This window comes from Hyla sarda, chromosome 13 (genome assembly GCF_029499605.1).
Source record: "Hyla sarda isolate aHylSar1 chromosome 13, aHylSar1.hap1, whole genome shotgun sequence".
NCBI lineage: Eukaryota > Metazoa > Chordata > Amphibia > Anura > Hylidae > Hyla > Hyla sarda.
In genome coordinates, this window is record NC_079201.1 from 42193940 (window position 1) to 42221639 (window position 27700).

At 40.8% G+C, this 27700-nt stretch overlaps 1 protein-coding gene across 3 annotated transcripts in view; it reads left to right on the forward strand.

Annotated features, from left to right (window-relative positions):
- Positions 1-27700, forward strand: part of TMEM94 (transmembrane protein 94) — a 413777-nt gene that overhangs the window by 325277 nt on the left and 60800 nt on the right. For all 3 annotated transcript variants that reach the window (XM_056550488.1, XM_056550490.1, XM_056550491.1), the window contains 3 exons: positions 224-301; positions 5988-6073; positions 11826-11907. In XM_056550488.1, coding sequence (XP_056406463.1) covers positions 224-301; positions 5988-6073; positions 11826-11907 — 246 coding nt within the window. The remainder of the gene's footprint in view (positions 1-223; positions 302-5987; positions 6074-11825; positions 11908-27700) is intronic.

Here is a 27700-nt window from a genome sequence, read left to right on the forward strand (position 1 = left end):
TAAATGGGATTAACAATAACCCTGATGGACACTGATTTGATCAGGTCTTAAGCATAAAAATTCCACTTACAGCTTATTTTCTGAATATGGTATTACTTTAGTACATTTCTATGGAGCTATGAGTATACTGGGATCATATTTTCGATTAATTGAATGCTGTATATTAAGCCATTCTCTATATTGGTGTTTTTTCTCTTACTTACTAAATTGTTCTTACTTGCAGGCTCGACATGCAACATATGGTATTAGGAAATGCTTTCTTTTCCTCCTACAGTGTCAGCTGACACTTGTGATTGTGCAGGTAAGCTTCACATGACTTAGGCAGATTCACTTATTTAAATGGGCACTGTCGGATACAAAAACTTTTGATATGTTGTAAAGCAAAGCATGCAAAACCAATAGGTTTTGCAATTGCTTTCATTAGAAAATTTTCAGTATTTCATACTGAGAAAGCCAGTCAAACAACTGCCCCCTGCCTGCTTGGACACATACTAGTCCTGCTGTGTCCATGCATCATCACCTATGTCATGGACACACTTCCTTGGTTGACAGCTCTGAGCGCAGGGCTCACAGCTGGAGGAAAAATCCTCCCACTGTCAGCTTGTGTCCCACTACTGTCATTGAGGACAAGCTGGGAATTGTAGATTTGCTAATGCTAGAGGAGATGTGAGCAGACAGCATACTGAGGGAGGGGGCAGAGACCTGCACAGTGATGCCCCCTCCCTTTGAGAGGAATTCAGACTAGTGAGCTAAATTAAAAGTGTATTAAAAAAAATACATAAAGGTGCTAGACACATAAAAATTAGATGTACATGGTATGGATTAGGTACTGAGTGATATATTTAAAAAAAAATGTTTTTTTGTTGGATCTGATGGGTACGCTTTAATTTTTTATCTTCACCTGTAAAACTAGTTGACAATGAAGAGAAGTATATTAAGTATAATGATAGACCATGAGCATTGAGTGTAGTAGCAATATATTGTGAGCCAATGAAGAGATGAGATCAGAAAGAGTTTGTAAAACTCTGTCATAGTTACATAGTTCTTAAGGTTTAAAAAAGACCATCAAGTTCAACCTATAACCTTATTTTGTCCCTCCTGTGTTGATCCAGAAGAAGGCAAAAAACCCTTATGAGGCTGATGCCAACTGCCCCATACTAGGGAAAAGAAAAAAATCCCTTCCCAACTCCAAATATCAGAATAAATCCCTGGATCAACGTTCTGTCCCTATAAATCTATTATCCATACCTTGTAATGTTATTACTCTCCAGAAAAACTTCCATAGTCTCACTGCTCTTACACTAAAGAACCCCCATCTGTGCTGGTGTAGCAACCGTCTTTTTTCCAGATGTAGAGGATGCCCCCTTGTTATAGATACAGTCCTGGGTATAAATTGATCATGGGAGAGATCTCTGTACTGTCCCTTGATATACATAGTTATTAGGTCGCCCCTGAATTGTATTTTTTTCTAAACATAACAACCCCAATTCTGATAATCTTTCTGGGTACTGTAGTACTCCCATTCCCCTTATTACTCTGGTTGTCCGTCTTTGAACCCTTTCTAGCACCACTATATCTTTCTTGTACACAGGTGCCCAGTACTATACACAGTATTCCTTATGTGGTCTGACTAGTGGTTTGTACAGTGGTAGAATTATTTCCTTGTTGTGGACATCTATCCCCCTTTGGATGCACCCCATGATTTTATTTGCCCTGGCAGCAGCTGCCTGACACTGGTCACTACAGGTAATTTTACTGTTAACTAAAAGTCCTTTTCCAAGTCATTCGTTCCCAGTGTTTTACTATTTAGTACACACAGCCTGTATTTTTCTTCCCCATGTGCATAACCTAACATTTATCAGTGTTGAACCTCATCTGCCACTTCCCAGCCCAAGCCTCCAACCTATCCAGATCCATTTGTAACAGTGCACTGTCCTCTCTTGTGTTAACCACTTTACAGGGTATCGTCTGCAAAGATTGATACTTTACTATACAACCCCTCTACAAGGTCATTAATAAATATATTAAAAAGAATAGGACCTAAAGGTGTCATCAGAAATGTTCGGGCCCTTACACTGCCCCCAGCGCTAGTGCCCTCGGGTAGGAGATGCAGAAGCAGGAGACAGCTGTTTAAACCTCCTCTGTGCTTGAGCTTGCGCAGGGGGGTACAGCTGGGGCCCGGGCCTCCGTAGCAGCCTAAAATGAAATGGAAGAGTGCTCCATAGCGTAAAACCACCAATGTAAGGTCCAATTAATGGATAGAGGTAACCCTTACCAGAGGCGGTTGTGTGGGCTCACACACAACAATGGTCAGCGTGAGTAAGTGATAAAGCCCGTCTGCAGCCTCCCCGACCATAGGAACAATACATGGTATAGACTTCCTGGAAGCGGTGGGATTCAACGGCACTGACAGGGAGTGGACACGTCAGGTGAGTAAAAGGAAGTTTTATTGGAACAATGTGACGCGTTTCACCACACTTGCGCGGCTACATCAGGCATGACAAACTAAGTGAGCAGGGATCTATATACAGAGTAATATTAACTCTTTCATAACCTGTGATGCAGCTTAACAATTGTATGAAGGCAATACAATTACAAAATTATACCAAGGAACTATATTAACAAAATATAGAAAAACACAAAATTCTCACTAATAATTAAAATATAGCATAAAAACATATATACCAATATATTGATATATCTCACAGACAATACTAAAAAGGAATATAAAATCAACAGAATGCCAAGTGGAATGTACCGTATATGTGTTATTGATACATTAATATGCCCAAGAGAAAAAACTCATACTCAATTTTCGTCTACATTTACATTCTTAAGAGTTTTTTCTCATGGGCATATTCATGTATAATTAACACATATACATTCCACTTGGCATTCTGTTGATTTTATATTCTTTTTTTGGTATTGTTTGTTAGATATTTCAATATATTGGTATATATGTTTTTATGCTATGTTTTAATTATTAGTGAGAATTTTGTGTTTTTCTTTATTTTGTTAATATAGTTCCTTTGTATAATTTTGAAATTGTATTGCCTTCATACAATTGTTAAGCTGCATCACAGGTTACGAAAGAGTTAATATTACTCTGTATATAAGATCCCTTCCCACTTCGTTTGTCATGCCTTTGTCAAGCACAGTGAAACGCGTTGCATTTTTCCAATAAAACCTGCTTTTACTCACCTGATGTGTCCACTCCCGGTCAGCGCCGTTGAAACTCACCGCTTCCTGGAAGTCTATACCATGTATTATTCAGTGTGATGGCTCTTTTACACATGCCTACTATCGGGAAGGAGTATTCAGAGAAAAACTCATTCATCCAATTAGCCTATGTAAATGGGCCTTTAAAGGCAATCCGACAGATTGTTCACCCACACTAAACCCCATACACAGGGTTATGGTGTGGGTGAACATGAGTAGGGCACAAGTGTCACTTTGTGACAGGAAAAGGTTTACAGCCGGGGACCGAAATGGGAAATCGGGGGGGGGGGGGGGGGGCACCACCGAAGCGCTGTAGGGTAAGTCAAGGTTTATTAAGTAAGGTAAGTAAAGGTTTGCTGTTAAGTGGGCAAAGTTCTACATACCTTAGTGTGGAATTTAAAAGATATAGGCACTTATTTACTAAGCTGATACCAACACTTTTTATCTAGTTTTTGGACAAAACTTTAGGCGCATGCCTGTGCGACAGATGTGTGCCTAAAAAAAGCAGAAAATTTCAGAAATCGCTCTGTGTTTTAGAATTTCCTACAATGGGGCATGGCTTCTCCAAAAAGGGGCTTAACCTGACATTTTCCTGGAAATCCACCGTTTATTGTCCGAAACCCGAGAAAAAAACAGAAGAGTGATTGTAGAAAACCTGACTGCCAGAGGCTGGTGTAAAAACTGGTAAAATGGAGTGTTTGTTTCCCAAGCATAAATATTATGGCTAATATAATGTTAAACTAAATTAAAGAAACTTGTTCGACTTTAATTACCTGTAATCCAGACATATATTCTGTAGTTAATTTGATCAATGTTCCAAAAAGTACAACCAAGTGTGAATAAATTTGCTGGGGGTAAACAAAGTGAAGGCTGGAAGTTGGAGTTAGACAAACAGCTGTTTGACTAAGACTACAAATCACAGCATGCCCTTTGGCTATGTTAGGATGTTGAGAGTTGTTTATGCATAAGTTTGTATCACAAAGTGCATTTGGCTCTTGCATGACTAAAACTTCACCTTACCAGTGATGTCCAAATTGTGGCCCTCCAGATATTGCTCAACTACAAATCCCAGCATAACCAGACAGCAAAAGACCATCTGGACCACCATCTGGAGGGCCACAGTTTGGACATGCCTGCCTTAGACACACAGGCAAAGGGAATGCTAGTACTGTTCTTTTGTTAGTCTTCAGCTGTTGCATAAGTACAACTCCCAGCATGGCTTTGGGACAAAAAAATGTGGGGGGAAAAACCCCACCTCCTCTTCTGGTCTGAGAGAAGCGAGCGAGAGAGACCACACCACAGCAAGCAGCAATGAATAAGCAAGACATTTCAAATGCCTTCGCAGAATTCCTAAAAAGCCATTTTCCCCAGGATATCAATTGGTTGGGTATCCAGGAAAAATAGGACTCTGCCAGGCGCTTCTCCTCTAGGTATTGAAAGTCCAGACCACACAAGATGGATGCAGGGACAATCACTTTATTAGCACCAATAAAGTGATTGTCCCTGCATCCATCTTGTGTGGTCTGGACTTTCAATACCTAGAGGAGAAGCGCCTGGCAGAGTCCTATTTTTCCTGGATACCCATCCAATTGATGTTCATTTACTGGAGTGACCCAGAGCCACTTGAGAAGGACGCCTCGGCTTGCTGACCTCAATCTTCATTGTCATACTACGGGAACTTCACGGTGTTGCGCCAGCAGCGCAACATCTTCTGGTAAGCAGAATCAAACCTTTTTGTTTTCTTTCTAATTTCATTTTCCCCAGGATGGGGAAGATACCCCTCAGCATCCAACTTCCCCTCAACGATGCACGAGTATGCCTTCACCTGAAAGCAAAGGTATTCTTTCCAGTCAGGTTGCAGTGCCTCCTGACTCGGAAGGTGATGAAGGGGATGACCGAGATGAGGATTTCCTTCCCCCTGATGATGGCAGTCGCAAACAGCGTTTCAGACCAGCAGAGAAAACATTTTTGGTGGAAGACCAGGTTGAAATAGAATGCAAGTGATTTCTGTGGCAAAAACAAGGAATACAGTTGTGCAAGAAATAATAAAAGAAACACAGATAAACACAATGCAAACATCCAACACAACAGCATTTAATATACTCATTTAGGGCAAATTTATTCACACTTGGTTGCAGTATTCGGAAAATTGATAAAATGAACTACAGAATATATGTCCAAATTACAGGTAATTAAAGTCAAACAAGTTTTTTTTTATTTAGTTTAACATTATTTAAGCATATTAGCCATAATATTCATGCTTTTTATACCTGCCTCCAGCAGTTGGGTTTTCTAAAATCACTCTTCTCTATTTTTTTCTTGGGTTTCGGACAATAAACCGTGGGGTTCCTGGAAAAGTTACTCCCCTTTTTGGAGAAACCACACCCCTTTGTAGGGATTTCTAAAACACTGATTTCTGAAATTGTCTGCTTTTTTTAGGGGCACGATTGTCGCACCTAAAATTATGTCCAAAAACCCGATAAAAAGTGTCGGCTTCAGCTTAGTAAATAAGGGCCATAGTGCGAGAGAAACCATTTTTCAGAGGCTTCATGCAAAAAGGAAAGCAAGAATCTAATTGGTTGTTGTTGGCAACTACACCACTTTCCTTTTTCACAAGCTTTGATTCATTTCCTACTATATATTCAGTTCATGGCATAATACAGCTATGTGCATTACACTAAATGGTTATCTTCATGTGTGTGCTAAAAGATATGATGTATAATAAATGTAATAAAAATCACGTAACTTGTTTTTTTGTCTTCCCTTAGTTCCTGGCTTGTCTAATCCAGCTACCTCCTTGCCTCAGTACTACAGATATTTTATGGCTGTCTTGTTTTTGTTTTCCATTACTTAGGTGAGTGTGTTTGCTTTAACGGCCCAAAAAAAATCTCTCTCTCTCTCTCTCTCGCCTGGGACTTAGCACACCAGGACGTACATGTCTGTCCTGCATCCCGATGCAGCTATAAAGTGAGTGCAGAAGCTGCGCTCACAACATAGACCGCAGATCAGCTAAGATGGTGGGCTGTGGTCTCCTTACCTGCCTCCTGCCCTCATCATGGGGTCTTTTTCTCCGGTCTGCCTTCAAGCAGACCAGAGAAGTAGATCTGAGATACCAATGATCAGTGCTATGCATATGCACTGTTCAGTATTAGCAATCTAATGATTGAAAAAAAAATCAATTGAGATAAAAAATCTGATTGCCATAAAAGAGTTTTAAAGGGTACCTTTCATCAAAAAAACTTTTGATGTATTATAGATTAATGTATGCAGAATAACTTTCCAATTGCATGTTATTAAAAAAAAAATATGCATCTTTCTATTTAATTTTCCACAAAAACTAGAGGTCTCTCTACCAGTCCTGGCCGCTAGCCCTTTTTTATAGATTTCAGACTCATGCTGGAGTCCTAAATCTCAGACTGCAGCCAGGAAACATACAAGCTCAGGGCTGCTCCCTGCCTGTCAATCAGACAGGCAGGAGCCAGTACTGTGCTCATATCACAGCAGGGCATACTCCTGACTCTGCCTTACTGCATGCCCTCATTCATTTTACTATCTGAGCTCTGATCTTTCTTCTCTCTGCACATGCAGTTGTAAACAAAGAGGAGAAGATTCAGAGCTGCTAGCTGAGCTTGTCTGTGTCCTGGCTGCAGTCTGAGATTTAGGACTCCAGCATGAGTCTGAAATCCATAAAAAGGGCTTGGGCCAGGACAGGTAGGGAGACCTCTAGTGGTCATTTTTTCAAAGTGGAAAATTAAATAGAAAGAAGCATATTTTTTAATAACATGAAATTGGAAAGTTATTTTGCATACATTAATCTATAATATATCAAAAGTTTTTTTGATGAAAGGTACCCTTTAATAAAAGTGAATAAGCACCTCCCAAATAAAAAAATATCTCTTCCCATTTTACAATACTTGACATTGTCGTGTGCGCCAATGTCCAAGCTATTAAAATATGTTAAAGATCCCGTACAGTGAATGATGTAAACATAAAAAAACGAAGTCCAAAAATACTGATTTTTTTTCTCTCGCATCATATATATATATAAATATATATATATATATATATATATATATATATATATATATATATATATATAAATGAATTAAAGTCGATCAAAAAGAACCATGAAAACCAAAATACCTATAAAAACTACACATCATGGCACAAAAAATGAGCCCTCATATGTTCCCGTATACAGAAAAATAAAAAAGTTTTAGGGGTCAGAAGAGGACAATTTTAAATATACTGATTGTGTTCAATAAACTTTCTTCTTATATAAGTAGTACAGTAATAGAAAAACTACATATATCGGGTATCGTTTTAATCGCATTGAGCTACAGAATAAAGAGAACATATGATTTTTGCCATGAGAAAAGATGGAAGACAGCACCCCAAGGCAAAAATGCTGAAAAGGCAAGTGTTTATGCAAGTCTGTGGGAGGGGGCATGGTGGCCATCACACCCACTCATAGACTTGTATTGAAGGGGCGGGACGTGACAGCATAAGGTGGCGGGGCTGTGATGTCATGATACTCTGGCCCCTGTATCGCCAGTCATCAGACATGGAGCGAACTTTGCTTCGTGCAGCAGATGACACTGGGTGCTGCAGGAGAGATTGCGTGGGTTCCCATCGACAGGACCCCCGCGATCCAACATCTTATCCCCTATCCTTTGGAGGGCCTTAACACTTTATTATTCTATCCACAGACCCATATGAGAGCTTGTTTTTTGCGTGACCAATTGTACTTCATAATTACATCAATTATTTTAGGATATTCACAGAAACCAATAATCAATATATATGGAAAATGTGTTTGTGCAAAAAAAAAAATAGAGAATTATATCACAAAAGCACCTCCACTAAAATGTAACTTTTAAATGTACCTGTCGTTAGCAAAATACTACTAAATGTATATTTGTAAAATACATTGGTTAAAAAATGTGTATATTTTGGGGTGACTTCAGCTATTGCCTGTGAGTCTCTGTGATGAGAATAAAATACAGGAAGTGTGTACGGGACAAGCAGGGCTCTGTGCAGGCTCCTGGCTTCTCCTGTGTGAGCTGGGGGCATGTCACTGAGCCTCAGTGCACAGAGCCCAGCTTGTCCTCACATACTTCCTGTATTTGAAATCCTCCCAGAGACACACAGGCAATAGCTGCAGGGACAAAAAGTATACACATTTTTTAATTAATGTATATTACAAATATACATATGTTATTTTCTAGTTTTACACTTTAATAATAAGCCTATTAAAATAATTACCCCATTACAAAATCAGTAGCAGAGTTATGACCTATAATCATCCCAACTCCTTCATTGCTCTGGGCCATGCAGATAGATCAACCCAAACACCAATAAAGAAAAGAAATGCACAGCGATCAGAAGCTGGTAAACTAATGGACATATCACCACATGAAAGGGATAAACAACCCTGCATGTGCAATAATGTACAGTTGGGCACAATGTCCATCAAAAACCATTACCCCAGAAAGACAACACAATTATGAATTAGAAATGAATAAAAGGTCCAAATAATGAATAACCCTGTGCCAACGCATTTTACCCGTATTTTAACAAGATGCTCAGGAGACACATCTGGGCATCAGCAGAACAATATAAAGTATGTCAGGTGTAAATTGACATCAGTATGAAAAGCAAACTAAAAATTAGTCCTTAATAGAAGGACAAAACGGCCCCTGATAAGGCTACTCACTGTTCCCTATAGTCACGATACATGTGGAGGTGTGGTTTTGGATTGACATTGTGCCCAACTGTACATTATCTCATATACAGGGTCGTTTATCCCTTTTATGTGGTGATGTGTCCATTGGTTTACCTGCTTCTGGTCACTGTGCATTTATTTTCTTTATTGGTGTTTGAGTTGATATAGCTGATAAAGGAGTTTGGATGATTGTAGGTCATAACTTTGCTATTGGTTTTGTAATGGGGTAATTATTTTAGTAGGCTTATTATTTAAAGTTAAGTTTTAGTGTTGGTGCGTCTGTAATATAATCATTAATTATTTTACCATAAAATGTATGGACGAAACCCAAACAATATTATTTGTGTGGGTAAATTTTAAAGAAGACCGCAATTTTGCAGTTGTTTTTTTTTTTTTACTCTTGCACTTCATGGTAAAACTGACATGTTTTCTTTATTCTGCGGGTCAATATGGCCAAAATGATACACATTGTTTATGCATTTCTAATATTGTACTGCTTTAAAAAATAAATAAAGTCAACTTTTATGTATGTTTAAAATTGGTCTATTCTGACCCCTATAACTTCCTTATTCTTTCGTATACAGGGATTTAGGAGGGCTATTTTTATGCTCCGTGATCTGTAGTTTTTATCGGTACTACTTTTGCGTATCTGAATCACTGTTTGAACATTGTGTGAGGGGCTTACTGAATATTTTTTTTTACTTTTTATTTTACATTGTTTATGTTCCTATAGGAGACTATGTATAGCAATCATTTGATTGCTAATACTGTTCAGTGCAACATATAGGCATAACACTGTTCAGTAGTTTCTGTAATCTACTTCTGTGGTCTGCCAGAAGGCAGACCAGAGAAGAAGATTGCAGCAGAGCGGCAGGAGGGAGACCTCCGGCCACCATCTTGGCTCAACAGATGTTCGTTTGCCATTACCAACGGGTCCTTATTTGTTAATAGCAGCCAGGACACTCTGTTTATGTACAGGGCGTAAATGTACGTCCTGGTATGTGATGTACATTCACTTTAATGGTCAATGAGGGGTTTATCCAGAAGTAGAAAAACATAGCTTCTTTCTTGTAAATACAGTGCTGGACCTGTGTAATATTACAACCCTTTTCCATTTAGCTTAATGGAGCTATGCATCAATGCTAAACAGTATAGTACATTTTGGTAATTATTCCCCATAGTTTTAATGTTATATGTCTGACCAATTTTACTTTCTTTTGAAAAATCTTCAGCTTATAGTGAAACGCTTTAGACCATAACAGGACATCATATGCCAATGTTCCTGCAAATATTAATTACCCCTTAATGACTAGGACAATTTTTGTTTCCCTATTTGTTTCTCATTTCCTTTTCCATTCTAAGAGCCATAACTCTGTAATTTATTAAAGTGGTACTCCCATGTAAAACTTTTTTTTTTTTTATGAACTGGTGCCAGAAAGTTAAACAGATTTGTAAATCACTTCTATTAAAAAAATCTTAATCCTTCCAGTACTTTTTAGGGGCTGTATACTAAAGAGAAATCCAAAAAAGAAATGCATTTCCTTTGATGTCATGACCACAGTGCTCTCTGCTGACCTCTGCTGTCCATTTTAGAAACTGTCCAGAGCAGGAGAAAATCCCCATAGCAAACATATGCTGCTCTGGACAGTTCCTAAAATGGACAGCAGAGAGCACTGTGGTCATGACATCGGAGGAAATGCATTTCTTTTTTGGATTTCTCTTTAGCCCCTAAAAAGTACTGGAAGGATTAAGATTTTTTAATAGAAGTAATTTACAAATCTGTTTAACTTTCTTGTACCAGTTGATTTAAAAAAAAAAAGTTTTCCACGGGAGTACCCCTTTAAGGAAGCCTAATGAGTGCTTATTTTTTTAGACCAATTATACTGTTTAATAGCATCCTAAATTTTACCATAAATTGTAATGCAAAACTAGAGTGACCTTGTAAAAGAACAAAACACAATCCTGAACATTTTTGGATGTTTACTTTTTTATGCCATTCACTGAAGGGAAAATTACAGGTTTTCTTTATTCTGTAAGTCGGTACGATTACAGCATAACACAATTTCTATAGGTTTGGTAGTGTTTTACAAATTTTAAAATACGGTAATTAAAACAAAATAAAAAAAAAGCCTTCACACTGCCATATTTTGACCCCTGTGGCTTTTTTATGGAGCTGTGCGGGGGCTCCAGTGGTCGGACCCCATGATCAGACACTTATGCCCTATCTTTTGAATAGGGGATACTTTTTTTTTTTTTTATAACTGGATTACCCCTTTAATGAGGTTGCAAAGTAACACATTCATCGTGAGCAAAACCCAATGTGGATAAATTGGGTTATTTAGTTTCATGGCTGAAAAGCTTGAAAACTAGGGGTAGAGGAAGAGCAATGTAACTTGGCTGGATTGAGACCATGCATTTCTATGTCTCATACTGCTGCAATATCCATGTTTTGTAAACATAAAATGCTTTTTTCTTCTCTCTTTGGGCCCCTATCATTCATTCCTCAAATTTTATTAACCCTGAAAAACAGATCAGTGTTTATAAGATGGATTAGCAGCTTACTGAGGGATCAAACAGGTCTGTGAAGAGGGGAGTGGCAAAATGCTTCAGAGTGTAATGATTGGAGAGGTCCAGAAGTAAACAGGAAAGACACTACAAAAGTGTTCTGTAAAAAAAGATCTCATCCCAGTTCTTGATTCACAGCTTAGACTGCTCAGTACTGCTTTATAATGTCCTACATGCATATAAATGATATAATGGCCAGAAATAGGGCTACATGCACGTCAATTTATGCTGAAAAGTTACTTGAAATGACAGGTACAGATCAAGTTAATATTAACCTGCTTGTTTTGTCCCGTTTTTATTCTCTCATCCTCTGTAGTGTTTCTCTCCTTGGAAAGCCAGCTGACAATTCAATAATGACTGTAGCAACTGGAAAAAACCTTCACTCTATACCTAAAAAGGTAAACCTAAAATGTAATAATGGTGAAAAAAATCCATATTATTATTTATTTTAAATCATGTTTTTTGCTTTGTGGACATTTTGCTCTAAATTTGCTTATACATTCATTGACAAAAAAATAATGCACCAAGAAGGAGTTGCTGGAATCGAATGAAACTGTATATACAGTCATGACCGTAAATGTTGGCACCCCTGATATTTTTCAAGAAAATGAAGTATTTCTTGCAGAAAAGGATTGCAGTAACAATTTTTTTGCTATACACATGTTTTTTCCCTTTGTGCGTATTGGAACTAAACCAAAAAAGGCAAATTGGACATAATGTCACACCAAACTCCCCAACTCCACAACTTTTAAAATTGTGGAAAAATAAGATTGTTTCAGAGGACTTGAGAACCAAAATTGTGGGAAAATATCAACAATCTCAAGGTTACAAGTCTATCTCCAGAGATCTAGATTTGCCTTTGTCCACAGTACGCAACATTATCAAGAAGTTTGCAACCCATGGCACTGTAGCGAATCTCCCTGGTTGTGGACGGAAGAGAAAAATTGATGAAAGGTGTCAACGCAGGATAGTCCGGATGGTGGATAAGCAGCCCCAAACAAGTTCCAAAGATATTCAAGCTGTCCTGCAGGCTCAGGGAGCATCAGTGTCAGCGCGAACTATCCGTCGACATTTAAATGAAATGAAACGCTATGGCAGGAGACCCAGGAGGACCCCACTGCTGACACAGAGACATAAAAAAGCAAGACTACATTTTGCCAAAATGAACTTGAGTAAGTCAAAATCCTTCTGGGAAAACGTCTTGTGGACAGATGAGACCAAGATAGAGCTTTTTGGTAAAGCACATCATTCTACTGTTTACTGAAAACGGAATGAGGCCTACAAAGAAAAGAACACAGTACCTACAAGTGAACACTGCTCAAAAAAATAAAGGGAACACTAAGATAACACATCCTAGATCTGAATGAACTAATCGTATGAAATACTTTCGTCTTTACATAGTTGAATGTGCTGATAACAAAATCACACAAAAATTATTAATGGAAATCAAATTTATCAACCCATGGAGGTCTGGATATGTAATCACACTCAAAATCAAAGTGGAAAACCACACTACAGGCTGATGTGCTCAATCGGATTCAGGTCTGGGGAATGGGTGGGCCAGTCCATAGCATCAATGCCTTCTTTTTGCAGGAACTGCTGACACACTCCAGCCACATGTGGTCAAACATTGTCTTGCACAACGAGGAACCCTGGGCTAACTGCACCAGCATATGGTCTCAAAAGGGGTCTTAGGATCTCATCTCGGTACCTAATGGCAGTCAGGCTACCTCTGGCAAGCACATGGAGGACTGTGGGGCCCCCCAAAGAAATGCCAACACACAATATTACTGACCCACCGCTAAAACCAATCTTGCTGGAAGATGTTGCAGGCAGCAGAATGCTCAGTGTGAACCTGCTTTCATCTGTGAAGAGCACAGTGCGCCAGTGGGAATTTGCCAATCTTAGTGTTTTCTGGCAAATGCCAAATGTCCTTCACGGTGTTGGGCTGTAAGCACAACTCCCACCTGTGGACGTCGGGCCCTCATAACACTCTCATGGAGTCTGTTTCTGACTGTTTGAGTGGACACATGCACATTTGTGGCCTGCTGGAAGTCATTTTGCAGGGCTCTGGCAGTGCTCCTCCTGCTCCAATTTGCACAAAGGTAGAGGAAGCAGTCCTGCTGCTGGGTTGATGCTCTCCTACAGCCTCCTCCACATCGCTGGATGTACTGGCCTGTCTCCTAGTGGCGTCTGGACACTACGCTGACAGACACAGCAAACCTTCTTCCCACAGCTCGCATTGATGTGCCATCCTAGATGAGCTGCTCTACCTGAGCCACTTGTGTGGGTTGTAGACTCCATCTCATGCTACCACTAGAGTGAAAGCACCGCCAGCATTCAAAAGTGACAAAAACATCAGCTAGGAAGCATAGGAACTGAGAAGTGGTCTGTGGTCACCACCTACAGAGCCACTCCTTTATTGGGGTGTCTTGCTAATTGCCTATAATTTCCACCTGTTGTCTGTTCCATTTGCACAACAGCATGTGAAATTGATTGTCAATTAGTGTTGCTTCCTGAGTGGACAGTGGGATTTCACAGAAGTGTGATTGACTTGGAGTTGCATTGTGTTGTTTAAGCAATGTACAATACTAGAGCAAAAGGAGAGAAATGGTTTATTGGGATAAAATGTACAACTGAAAAAGGCTCCAGTACTCTGTTGGACCACCACTAGCCTGAATACATGATGAGATATGGTTCGGAATGTGAAGGCATATAGGTTCCATATGGCATTCTCTGGCACATTTGTCCACAGATGCTAAAGCTAAGCCTGTAAATTCCTAGGTTTAAAAAAGCTGGCTCCACTGGCGAGCAGGCAGATAAAGGAAGTATTAAACTCTGACAGACACATTCCTGGGAAACCCTTTTTGTGTTTGGGAGAGCATCATACTGCATAAAAATGCTAGTTGGAAGCCCTGACATGTAAGGCAAAACATGTGGCTGCTAGATGTCCTGCATATACTGCTGAGCTTTTAAGTGTCCTTTGTATCACTACTAGGAGAGCCTTTTCTATTTGATGGCTCCCCAGCTCCACAGCAAAGGGAGGTTTCAACTGACTACTGTTAAGTCTCCATACTCAAACCCAACTGACGTCCGATTCCGAAAAGAACTGGATTTTTTTCTAAAGATGACAACACCACTGCAAAGACAATGGTGCCTTGCTGCCAATGGCAGAGTGTGTAATGGGCGCCCAGATTTCCTTCTGCTAAGTGCCTGGAAATGGTCCAGACAAAGACACAAGTGTGTATAAAAGGTACTACCTGTCTGGATGTGGACAAGGAAACCAGGAGCTGCTAATGCTGTTTCTTATCCTCATGTATGTGACGTTCCAGAGGTCGCCTCTGGCCTTGAGTTGTTCCATGTTGCACCCACAGAGCTTCTGTGATCTGGCCCAATTGGTGATGGAAGGGTCACTTCCTGTCGTGTGCAGCGGGACATGCATTGCATCCCACACTGGCGATGGTGTGCGCATGACGCAGTCAAGAGGGAGACATGTCCTGAGAAGTGATTCAGCCATGGGCAATTTTCCCTGGGCCCCCTGGCTCATTGGTGGAGTCAGGCAGCCAGGAGAAAGCAGAACTTGTTTAAATTGTGAGCTTTTTGAGATGGGGCCAGCCACCTTCCAGTTTGACAGTAAGTCTGGTTGCTTTCTCTGCAGCGTCAGATGGATTGTCATTATTGTGATTTAGAATAGAGGGATCTGAAGCTGTGCAGCACGATAGACCCAAATCTCTACTCCTGAGTTTGGCTATTACTCTTTCTATAGAACTGTTTCCCAACCAAGGTGCCTCCATATTGTTTAAAACCACAACTGCCAACATGCTGGAAGTTTTAGTTTTGCAACAGCTGGGGGTACAATGGTTAGAACACACTGTTCCTTAAGGATTTATCATATGTTATTGTAATTTGAGTCAAGGAGAGTGCCAGAAAGGCTAAGGCCAAGAGTACAGAGTATGATCTGTGCAGTATAAACTTAGTAACTTTTACAATAAATGCTCATGTAAATACCTGCTTAAAGTTTTGAAGGAAGAGAAGAAGAAACACTGTCATTTATGAGAGATCTAATCAGAGTGAATATTAACTTGTCCTATCCTTCCTAAATTAGAGAGAGTCCTTCCACTTTCTAACAAACTAGAGAAGGATTGGTGAGAAGTTATCGCTTTTTGTAGAGAATCAGGAACCTGAGATTGGGAAGGAAGCCTGTCCTTTCTGGTGAAGAATTTGAAGCCCCTGGTTAAGGCAGTAAGAGCTACTATGAATCTAGAAGAAAATAGAAACCCACAGACCACACAGGATGCCCCTATAGGTCTTCCCTATCCATAAGTATATTTCTGAAATCATAGAAAAGTAATTACCCCTTTTGGGAGGAAGCAACTGTTTTTTTTTTCAGTAAAATCTTTTAAGAAGATGAGTTTTACACTTTGAGAATAATGGCTCCCTAAAAGATCGCATAGAGAAAAGGACAGAGGCGTCTCTGAAAAAGAAAAGAAAGCTGCGGCAGCAACCTTCAAACTGGTTATTGCTACCTATTTAGTAGCCAGGTCCCTAAGGGTATGCTTAAAAACTGGGGGACCAAATTAATTACATTCATCAGTATTTGTTTTACCTTGAGCCCATTACTGCACCCACATATAATTCCATTCCCCAAAAAATTATGTTTATTTCTCCAAAGCTTGCACATAAGGTATTATATTAATAAAAAAAAAAGCACCTGCTCCCCTGCTATGAGGCGGGCTCACGGACTGACCCCACGTCATAGTCGGGTGGTCCCAGGACCCATGTCTAATACTGGACATCACCGATGGCTGTGATGCCTGGCATTAACCCCTTAGACGAGGTGATCAAAGTTGATCACCGCGTCTAAAGTAAAAGTATCCCGGCTGCTCAGTCGGGCTGTTCGGGACCGCCGCTGTGATAAAGTCGCCGGTCAAACAGCCGTGGTGATAAAGTCGCCAGTCGAACAGCTTAGAGGACAGGGGAGGGTGCCTACCTGCCTCCTCTCCATCAGATTGGCGATCTGCTGCTCCATGCCTGCTCAGCAGGCTGGAGCAGCAGAGCACCGATAACACTGATCAATGCTTTGAAACATTGAACAGTGTATGCAATCAAAAAATTGCATGTAAAATGGTGTAAAAAAAAAAAAGTTCATGTGATTTAACCCCTTCCCTAATAAAAGTTTAAATCACCCCCCTTTTAAAAAGATGTAAACAGAAATAAACATAAGCATGTGTTATCGCCGCGTGCATACATTTTTGTAAGATAAAAATATAATGTTAATTAAACTACACGGTCAATGGTAAAAAAAATTCAAAAGTACAAAATTGCGTATTTTTGGTCATTTTGTATACCCTAATAAAATTTATAAAAAGCGATCAAAATGTCCTATCAAAACAAAAATGGTACCAATAAAAACTACAGACCATGGCGCAAAAAATTAGCCCTCATATAGCCCCGCATGTGAAAAATTAAAAAAGTAATAGGGGTCAGAAATAAATTGTATAACATGTAGTTATACATTTTTTTTTTTAAATAGTATAATCAAATAAAACATACATATGTTTGTAATCAAATGGACCTACAGAATATATATTAGGTGTCAATTTTTTTCGAAAAATGCACTGCATAGAAGCAGGAAAAAAACGCAAAAAATTACAGAATGGTGTTTTTATTCAATTTAGTCCCACAAATAATTTTTTTTTTTGGGTTTCGCCATAGATTTTGTGGTGTAATGACTGATGTCATTACAAAGTAAAATTGGTAGCACATAAAACAAGCCCTCATATAGGTCTGTTGGTGGAAAACTGAAAGCGTTTAGATTTTTGGAAGGTGAAGACATTTATCAGTCCCAAATCGTGCCTGGCCCGACCAGAGGGGGCTCCCTACTAGACTTGATATCATTCAACAGACCTGACCGAGTAACTAATGTGCAGGTAGAAGGACCCCTAGGAAATAGTGATCATAATATAATACATAATAACTTGTTCTTCAATAAGGAAATCTCACGAAGAGCCACAAAAACAATGAACTTTAGGAAGGCAAAGTTTGATCAACTCAGAGCCCTTAACAATATAAAATGGGATAATGCCCTCAAAAACAAGAATATTGACACTAAATGGGAGACTTTTAAGAATATTTTAAATTCTCACTGTATATACCTTATGGGAATAAAAGGGTCAGGAATAAAAGAAAACCAATATGGATGAATAAAAATGTTAAGGGGGCAATAAATGACAAAAATAAAGCATTTAAACTACTCAAACTGGAAGGCAGCGAAGAAGCATTAAAAAGCTATAGAGAAATATTTTAAATATGTGAAAACATAGGCGGACTGACACCACTCGGGGCCCTTGGACCAAATAAAGCAAGGGCCCCCAGTAAGACTCCACCTCTAGCCCCACCTCTACCTCGCCCCTATTCCCGCCCAGTATGTATATGAATATTTGCCATAGAAAGGAATAAGGGGTGCAGTACGCGTGAGGCTATGGGGTACTTTGAGGGATGGCAATGCCAATCACCTTAACTACACCAAGTGCCTTAAAACACTGAACTTCTCCTTTTTGTGCCAACTTGGGATCTCTGTCTGTGATACCCAGTCCAACTTGGCTCCTGCCTCTACTCACCTTAAATCTAGAGAGAGGGAGGAAGGCGCCTCATGTGCGGGATCAGTAGATCTTGTTAGTGGGGGTAGGGGACGGTAATTCCCAAGCCGCTTACCAAAGTTGGTTGTGCGCCCACACACAACAAGGTAAAATGCAGAAGAAATATAGAAGAAGGTCCACTGCAGCCCTCCTGGGTAAGAGTAAAATCAAAACCGAATGACCATGGATTCAGGAGTTTGTCTGGCGCAGAGAGGAACCATCAGGCAGCCAAGTAAAATCAATGGATTTATTAGATGCAACGCGTTTCGCTGCGCATGCGCAGCTTCATCAGGCATGACAAGAGAAGGCTGGTAACAGATATATATACCTCCAGGAATTAACCATTAGAGTACTTTTTGAAAGAGTTGTTGCATAAAATTACATATCCACATATGGATGTGACAATGTATAAAAGATATAGAGAAATATAAATAGACAGACAACAGTCACAAAAATAATAATGAAACAATAATTCAAAAGCACAATGAAATCATATAAACATATAAATATTATATAATTATCGCATGTGGTGTGAATATACCCCACATGCGACTAAAGCAATCACACCGCTTAGTCACCGGTGCGGCATTCAACAACGCAAGTTGGATATTATTTCAAAATATAAAATATAAAAGAATACGGACCTATAAGATGCTATGTGTGTTAGTTCAAAGAGTAAAAAATTGATTTGTATATCGCTGCATTATTTAAATGGGTAATGACAGTATAAATAAAGTAAAATAAACAGTGCGGTAAAACAAATCGCAACTGACCAGAGGGTGACATATGAACACTACTTAAAAGAAGTGAGAAAAATGAACTAGAATAACTAGTGCGGTATTGAATACAGCACCCGGCAAAAACGCAGGGTGTGAATATTCGTAAAAAGATCAAAATTTACAAACAACAAAAAAAATATAAATAAATAAATAAATAAAAGATACAGAGGTTTCTGAATGCAAAAAAGAAAAGACAAAAAGAAAGAACAGAACTTGGATAATAAAACATAAGAAATAATAAATAAACAGTGGGGCGCTCCAGGGTGAACAGCACAGAAGGAACAACGAAAAAAACAGGTAAAGATGTAATATTTTGGAGATTAATCCATTAGAAGAAATGGAATATTATAAACCCTAATTTATCAGATTATTTAACTGTATCGATACATTCATTAAAACCTTGAGGGTGCAAAGTATGTAATTTGTGAATCCAGAAGGATTCACGATTATTTAATCTTTGTATTCTGTTAGGTAAATGAATGGGGATAGTTTCTAAAATGATTAATTTCAAAGTTTCAGTATTTTTTTGATGGTGAAGAGTGAAGTGTCGGGACAGACTATGCAACAAAAAACCATGTTTTATGTTCCATCTGTGCTTGTTCATCCTGGAGCGCACCGTTTGTGTGGTGCGGCCAACATATTGGCGGTCGCAACCACAGGTTAATAGATAGATAGCAAAAGTGGTGTCGCAATTTAATGAATCTTTTATTTTAAATGTTTGTTGTGTGGAATAGGAAGAAAAAGTGTCAGTTTGGATGATCCATTCGCAACAAAGGCAGCGACTTTTTTTACAAGGGAAACAATATGGTTTAAAGGAACAAATGTTTTGTGGTGTAAGATGTTCGGAAAATCTACTAGGGGCTAACAAATTGCTAAGATTTTTAGAACGTCTGTAAGTGACATTAGGAACTGGGGGAATTATTTGATTTAAAATTTTATCATTTTGAATAATGGGCCAGTTCTTAGTTAGTATTTTTCTAATATTAGATGCCTCAATATTGAAATTTGTAACAAAATTATATCTAAAGGGGTTATGAGGCTGATTGGAACTAGATTTTTTGGGAGTAGATGTAACCAAATCAGATTGTTTTTTATCCTTCACCTTCATGTATGCCTTAGTTAAGAGCGATTTAGGATAGCCCTTCTGTATGAAGCGTTGTTTTAAAACCTCAGCTTGAGAAATAAAATCTGAATCAGAAGTACAGTTTCTGCGAATTCGTAAATACTGTCCGAAGGGCACCCCTCTTAGCCAGCTTGGATAGTGTGCACTGTCGAATTGTAAGAAACTGTTAATATCAACAGATTTGAAAAAAGTCTTAGTGGAAATAGTGCCATCGGCTGTTTTATGGATATCAAGGTCTAAAAATTGAATGGAGCTTTCTGCATAATGCATAGTAAATTTTATGTCCCATGTATTAGTATTCAGCTCATGTACAAAAAGGTCAGCTTCAAGTACAGCTTCATGTTTGGTACCCACCCAGATCAAGAAGAGGTCGTCTATATGACGACGAAAGAAAAACAGACTTAAAATACAGGGACTGTGCCATAATTAGGGACTCGAATCGCCCCATGAACAAATTAGCGTAACTGGGGGCGAATCGAGTCCCCATGGCACAGCCCCTGTTCTGCCGATAAATGGTATGATTAAATTCAAAGACATTATTAAGAAGAATAAATCTAATAGATTCCAGTAAGAATTCTGACTGACTGGGGTTTAGTGATAAATTAATCTGATAAATTAGGGTTTATAATATTCCATTTCTTCTAATGGATTAATCTCCAAAATATTACATCTTTACCTGTTTTTTTCGTTGTTCCTTCTGTGCTGTTCACCCTGGAGCGCCCCACTGTTTATTTATTATTTCTTATGTTTTATTATCCAAGTTCCGTTCGTTCTTTTTGTCTTTTCTTTTTTGCATACAGAAACCTCTGTATCTTTTATTTATTTACTTTATTATTTATTTATTTTTTTATATTTTTTTTGTTGTTTGTAAATTTTGATCTTTTTACGAATATTCACACCCTGCGTTTTTGCCGGGTGCTGTATTCAATACCACACTAGTTATTCTAGTTCATTTTTCTCACTTCTTTTAAGTAGTTGTTACGCCGAGCGCTCCGGGTCCCCGCTCCTCCCCGGAGCGCTCACGGCGTCTCTCTCCCTGCAGCGCCCCGGTCAGTCCCGCTGACCGGGAGCGCTGCACTGACATGGCCGTCGGGGATGCGATTCGCACAGCGGGACGCGCCCGCTCGCGAATCGCATCCCAAGTCACTTACCCGTCCCGGTCCCCTGCTGTCATGTGCTGGCGCGCGCGGCTCCGCTCTCTAGGGCGCGCGCGCGCCAGCTCTCTGAGACTTAAAGGGCCAGTGCACCAATGATTGGCCCAATTAGCTTAATTGGCTTCCACCTGCTCCCTGGCTATATCACATCACTTCCCCTGCACTCCCTTGCTGGATCTTGTTGCCTTGTGCCAGTGAAAGCGTTTAGTGTTGTCCAAGCCTGTGTTACCTGATCTCCTGCTATCCATGACTACGAACCTTGCCGCCTGCCCCGACCTTCTGCTATGTCTGACCTTGCCTCTGCCTAGTCCTTCTGTCCCACGCCTTCTCAGCAGTCAGCGAGGTTGAGCCGTTGCTAGTGGATACGACCTGGTTTCTACTGCCGCAGCAAGACCATCCCGCTTTGCGGCGGGCTCTGGTGAACACCAGTAGCCTCTTAGAACCGGTCCACCAGCACGGTCCACGCCAATCCCTCGCTGACGCAGTGGATCCACAACCTGTAAGCCGAATCGTGACAGTAGATCCGGCCATGGATCCCGCTGAGGTGCCGCTGCCAAGTCTCGCTGACCTTCCCACGGTGGTCGCTCAGCAATCGCAGCAGATTGCCCAACAAGGACAGCAGCTGTCGCAGTTGACCGCCATGTTACAGCAACTTCTGCCTCTGCTACAGCAGCAACCATCTCCTCCGCCAGCTCCTGCACCTCCTCCGCAGCGAGTGGCCGCTCCTAGCCTCCGCTTGTCCCTGCCGGACAAATTTGATGGGGACTCTAGACTCTGCTGTGGATTTCTGTCTCAATGTTCCCTGCATATGGAGATGTTGTCGGACTTGTTTCCTACAGAACGGTCTAAGGTGGCGTTCGTAGTGAGCCTTCTTTCAGGAAAGGCCTTGTCTTGGGCCACACCGCTCTGGGACCGCAATGATCCTGCCACAGTCCAGTCCTTCTTCGCTGAAGTCCGTAGTGTCTTCGAGGAACCAGCCCGAGCTTCTTCTGCCGAGACTGCCCTGCTGAACCTGGTCCAGGGTAATTCTTCAGTGGGCGAGTACGCCATCCAATTTCGTACTCTTGCTTCCGAATTATCATGGAATAACGAGGCTCTCTGCGCGACCTTTCAAAAAGGCCTATCCAGTAGCATCAAGGATGTGCTGGCCGCACGAGAGATTACTGCCAACCTGCAAGAACTTATCCATTTGGCCACCCGCATTGACATGCGTTTTTCTGAGAGACATCAGGAGCTCCGCCAGGAAAAAGACTTAGATCTCTGGGCACCTCTCCCACAGTATCCTTTGCAATCTACGCCTGGGCCTCCCGCCGAGGAGGCCATGCAAGTGGATCGGTCTCGCCTGACCCAGGAAGAGAGGAATCGCCGTAGGGAAGAAAATCTTTGTCTGTACTGTGCCAGTACCGAGCATTTCTTGGTGGATTGCCCTATTCGTCCTCCACGTCTGGGAAACGCACGCACGCACCCAGCTCACGTGGGTGTGGCGTCTCTTGGTTCAAAGTCTGCTTCTCCACGTCTCACGGTGCCCGTGCGGATTTCTCCTTCAGCCAACTCCTCCCTCTCAGCCGTGGCCTGCTTGGACTCTGGTGCCTCTGGGAATTTCATTTTGGATTCTTTGGTGAATAAATTCTGCATCCCGGTGACCCGTCTCGTCAAGCCGCTCTACATTTCCGCGGTCAACGGAGTTAGATTGGATTGCACCGTGCGTTACCGCACAAAACCCCTCTTAATGTGCATTGGACCCCACCACGAAAGGATTGAATTTTTCGTCCTTCCCAACTGCACCTCTGAGGTCCTCCTCGGTCTGCCATGGCTCCAGCTTCATTCTCCCACCCTTGACTGGACCACCGGGGAGATCAAGAACTGGGACTCTGCTTGCCACAAGAAATGCCTCTCCCCCCCTCCCAGTCCCGTCAGGCAAGCCTCAGTGCCTCCTCATGGCCCCCGTCCTGGTGTCACCCTGCCCCGTGCCAAGCTTCACCCTCTGCCCTCCCTCCCCATTCCCACTCCTGCTGTACGGCCTGCCTTTGAGGAAACCCTTCAATCACTCCCGGTGTCCTCATCCCATGGGAAGCAGTTACCGGACAAAGAAAGGGGGAGACCTAAGGGGGGGGTACTGTTACGCCGAGCGCTCCGGGTCCCCGCTCCTCCCCGGAGCGCTCACGGCGTCTCTCTCCCTGCAGCGCCCCGGTCAGTCCCGCTGACCGGGAGCGCTGCACTGACATGGCCGTCGGGGATGCGATTCGCACAGCGGGACGCGCCCGCTCGCGAATCGCATCCCAAGTCACTTACCCGTCCCGGTCCCCTGCTGTCATGTGCTGGCGAGCGCGGCTCCGCTCTCTAGGGCGCGCGCGCGCCAGCTCTCTGAGACTTAAAGGGCCAGTGCTCCAATGATTGGTGCCTGGCCCAATTAGCTTAATTGGCTTCAACCTGCTCCCTGGCTATATCACATAACTTCCCCTGCACTCCCTTGCCGGATCTTGTTGCCTTGTGCCAGTGAAAGCGTTTAGTATTGTCCAAGCCTGTGTTACCTGATCTCCTGCTATCCATATTGACTACGAACCTTGCCGCCTGCCCCGACCTTCTGCTACGTCTGAACTTGCCTCTGCCTAGTCCTTCTGTCCCACGCCTTCTCAGCAGTCAGCGAGGTTGAGCCGTTGCTAGTGGATACGACCTGGTTGCTACTGCCGCAGCAAGACCATCCCGCTTTGCGGCGGGCTCTGGTGAACACCGGTAGCCTCTTAGAACCAGTCCACCAGCACGGTCCACGCCAATCCCTCGCTGACACAGTGGATCCACAACCTGTAAGCCGAATCGTGATAGTAGTGTTCATATGTCACCCTCTGGTCAGTTGCGATTTGTTTTACCGCACTGTTTATTTTAGTTTATTTATACTGTCATTAGCCATTTAAATAATGCAGCGATATACAAATCAATTTTTTACTCTTTGAACTAACACACATAGCATCTTATAGGTCCGTATTCTTTTATATTTTATATTTTGAAATAATATCCAACTTGTGTTGTTGAATGCCGCACCGGTGACTAAGCGGTGTGATTGCTTTAGTCGCATGTGGGGTATATTCACACCACATGCGATAATTATATTATATTTATATGTTTATATGATTTCATTGTGCTTTTGAATTATTGTTTCATTATTATTTTGTGACTGTTGTCTGTCTATTTATATTTATTTATATTTCTCTATATCCTTTATACATTGTCACATCCATATGTGGATATGTAATTTTATGCAACAACTCTTTCAAAAAGTACTCTAATGGTTAATTCCTGGAGGTATATATATCTGTTACCAGCCTTCTCTTGTCATGCCTGATGAAGCTGCGCATGCGCAGCGAAACGCGTTGCATCTAATAAATCCATTGATTTTACTTGGCTGCCTGATGGTTCCTCTCTGCGCCAGACAAACTCCTGAATCCATGGTCATTCAGTTTTGATTTTACTCTTACCCAGGAGGGCTGCAGTGGACCTTCTTCTATATTTCTTCTGCATTTTACCTTGTTGTGTGTGGGTGCACAACCAACTTTGGTAAGCGGCTTGGGAATTACCGTCCCCTACCCCCACTAACAAGATCTACTGATCCCGCACATGAGGCGCCTTCCTCCCCCTCTCTCTAGATTTCACTTACATCGGTTGACCGCGGTGTGGATTCCACAAGAATCATTCCTGGAAGTGCTGCTCTCACGGGATACTCCTTCTACCATCGCTTTGGACTCTTCGATTAGTAGGACTTATTATTTCCTGCATTGTCTTTTTTCACTGTATTATTATTTTTATAATCTATTTAGTTATTTTGTTATTCTATTATTATTTTTCTATAATATTTTTATTTTATTTTATTTATTATTATTATTTATTATTATTATTTTTTTCACTTTTCATTGCTATTTTTTATTGCTCTCCTTGCTCTGGCATGGAGTATTTTCCTGATCGTGACCATGTTAGGAACTCCCTGATCAGCCAACTCTTAGGTGCGGTAAAAATTAACACTGCACCGCCCGGTGGCTTTGTTCCAGGAGCCCTCACAGAGGACGATCTCACCAAATTGACATCTCTTTTTAATGATTATGAAAGTTGTTGTAAGTCTGAATTGCAGCACAATCTAGATGTTTTATTCTTACAAAGATATCTTAATGATAATTTCACCCCGAGGGGTTTGAGATTACCATTTGAATCTTCCTTTCCCGAGGATCCTCTTTTTACTAAAGAGTGGGATGAGTTTATGGAAAATTGTTCAAGGGGACTTGTTACTCGTCTCCTGGACAAAAGAAATACATTAGTCCTCTATTATCGGGACAAAGCTAGGTCTATTAAAAATACTCTTGCAACCTTTTCGGGTTGTTCTGAATATCACAAACTTGAGGGACTTTTATCTAATAGATTACAAAAACTGGAGATCGAAACCATAAATAAAAAAGTACATAAGTTTAATCGTGACAAACAGGATAATATGTGTGGCCAAATACATAAATGGCCAAGATATAATCCTCAGAAACAAATGTCTAATAATACTTTATCCTCTAAAAAACAGGAAAACCCAACTAATTCCATCTTGAAAACATCTTCTATCACTCCCTTGGGGACTGATAGAAGATTTTAACATAGCAGAACCATAGTAAATTCAGCTCGTGGTAATTCCCAACATTCTAACTCAAAAAATTCTAATAGTAAGAAAAATCTAATTACTTCTGAAACCAAATCATTGGCTAATAAACCTTCTATGTCTGCTACTAATGTCAATGCAAATTGTAGCCAAAAAGTCACTACTATTACACAGATCACTCCTGCTAATTCTAACAGTAATGTTCTTAACAATACTACCACTAATACTCTCTCATCACTAGACAGACCAGCACCTAAATGGTCTGTCCTTTGCTTCCTCCACTTACTTTTTCGGATCCCTGTCATGGGTTGGACCTGGGTCCCGGGGCAGTGGGGGGTCTCTATGGTGGGCAGCCCTGCAAGCCTCTCGACTGCTCCATCGATTCCTCCCTCCTCACGGTACACGAGGTTTCATTGTCTGACATGAGTTCCACACTTATTGATAGTTCACAATATGACACTTTTGACACCCCAGGGAGTTCTACTCCTGCTTCCACTTCTTCATCTTCTTTTTACAATTGCCCTCCCACTACAGATGCCACTCTAGCGTGCAATGCCAATTTGGATGTACGCTTACGCACGATCACTCAGTATTACCCTCTCATAAAGACATTAAATCGAACACAATCCATAAAAGAAAGGAAAACCCAGAGGTTGCAGAGGAGGTCAAAGAAAACGCCACCCCACCTCTACAACTATCTCAAAGACAGAAAAATGAATAACAAAAAAAGAAAAAAGAAAATTTTTTAATTTATCTAGCTATATACTTTCCGAAAATGAAACTAATTTACTTGCGAAGGGGCTTTCTTTTTGTCCTGCTGTACTTCCGAATGACTTTCAGTTATTCTTAGATTTAAATGACTTTATTCGTAGATTAACATTGAGCCGTCATTTTTTTATCCAGAACAAATCTGATCATCAAACTATTAATACCCCCCAAATTTCGAATTTGGGAGTTTGTAATTCTAGTATTGGTAACATTTCAACTCCCGTTACCACACCAGTTGACATGACTCCAGCTCGTCATGTACTAGTAAAACCCAAATCTTCGTTTTACCCTCTACACAATCGTGGCAGCCATCTTGATACTTTTTACCATATGGTCATGCAGGATTTTTCATGTGATATTTATGTGATAAATCTGTTATTTTTAAGGAGAATGATAATTTAACTTCCGCTGAGAGAACTGCAATTAAATCCATACAGAACAATAAATCTATTATCGTTCGCCCTGCAGACAAAGGTGGGGGGTCGCTGTTTTGAATAGGGCTGATTATAAAAATGAAGCCCTCAGAATTCTATCAGATCTTGAATATTATACCCCACTTTCCAATGACCCTTCTCCTCATATATTTTCACAATATTGTTTGCTTATAGGTGGAGCTGTAGAAAATCAATTGTTGGATAAAAGGGAGCACACATTTCTCAATATTAAAAATTATAATTTACCTTTTTTTTATTATTTACCCAAATTACATAAATGTTTAATTAATCCCCCTGGTAGACCTATTATTTCTGGTATTGGTTCGATTACTGCAAACCTTTCCCACTTTATAGATTTATTTCTCCAACCTTATGTTCTACATTTACCATCCTATTTGAGAGATTCAGCTCAGCTCATTTCTGAATTACATGCCCTATCCCTACCCCCTCATTATAGTTTTCTTACCCTGGATGTGTGCTCCCTCTATTCTAACATCTCCACTGATTTAGGTGTTCCTGCAATTAAACATTTTCTACAAGAGGACCCCTCACTAAACCCCAGTCAGTCAGAATTCTTACTGGAATCTATTAGATTTATTCTTCTTAATAATGTCTTTGAATTTAATCATACCATTTATCGGCAGAACAGGGGCTGTGCCATGGGGACT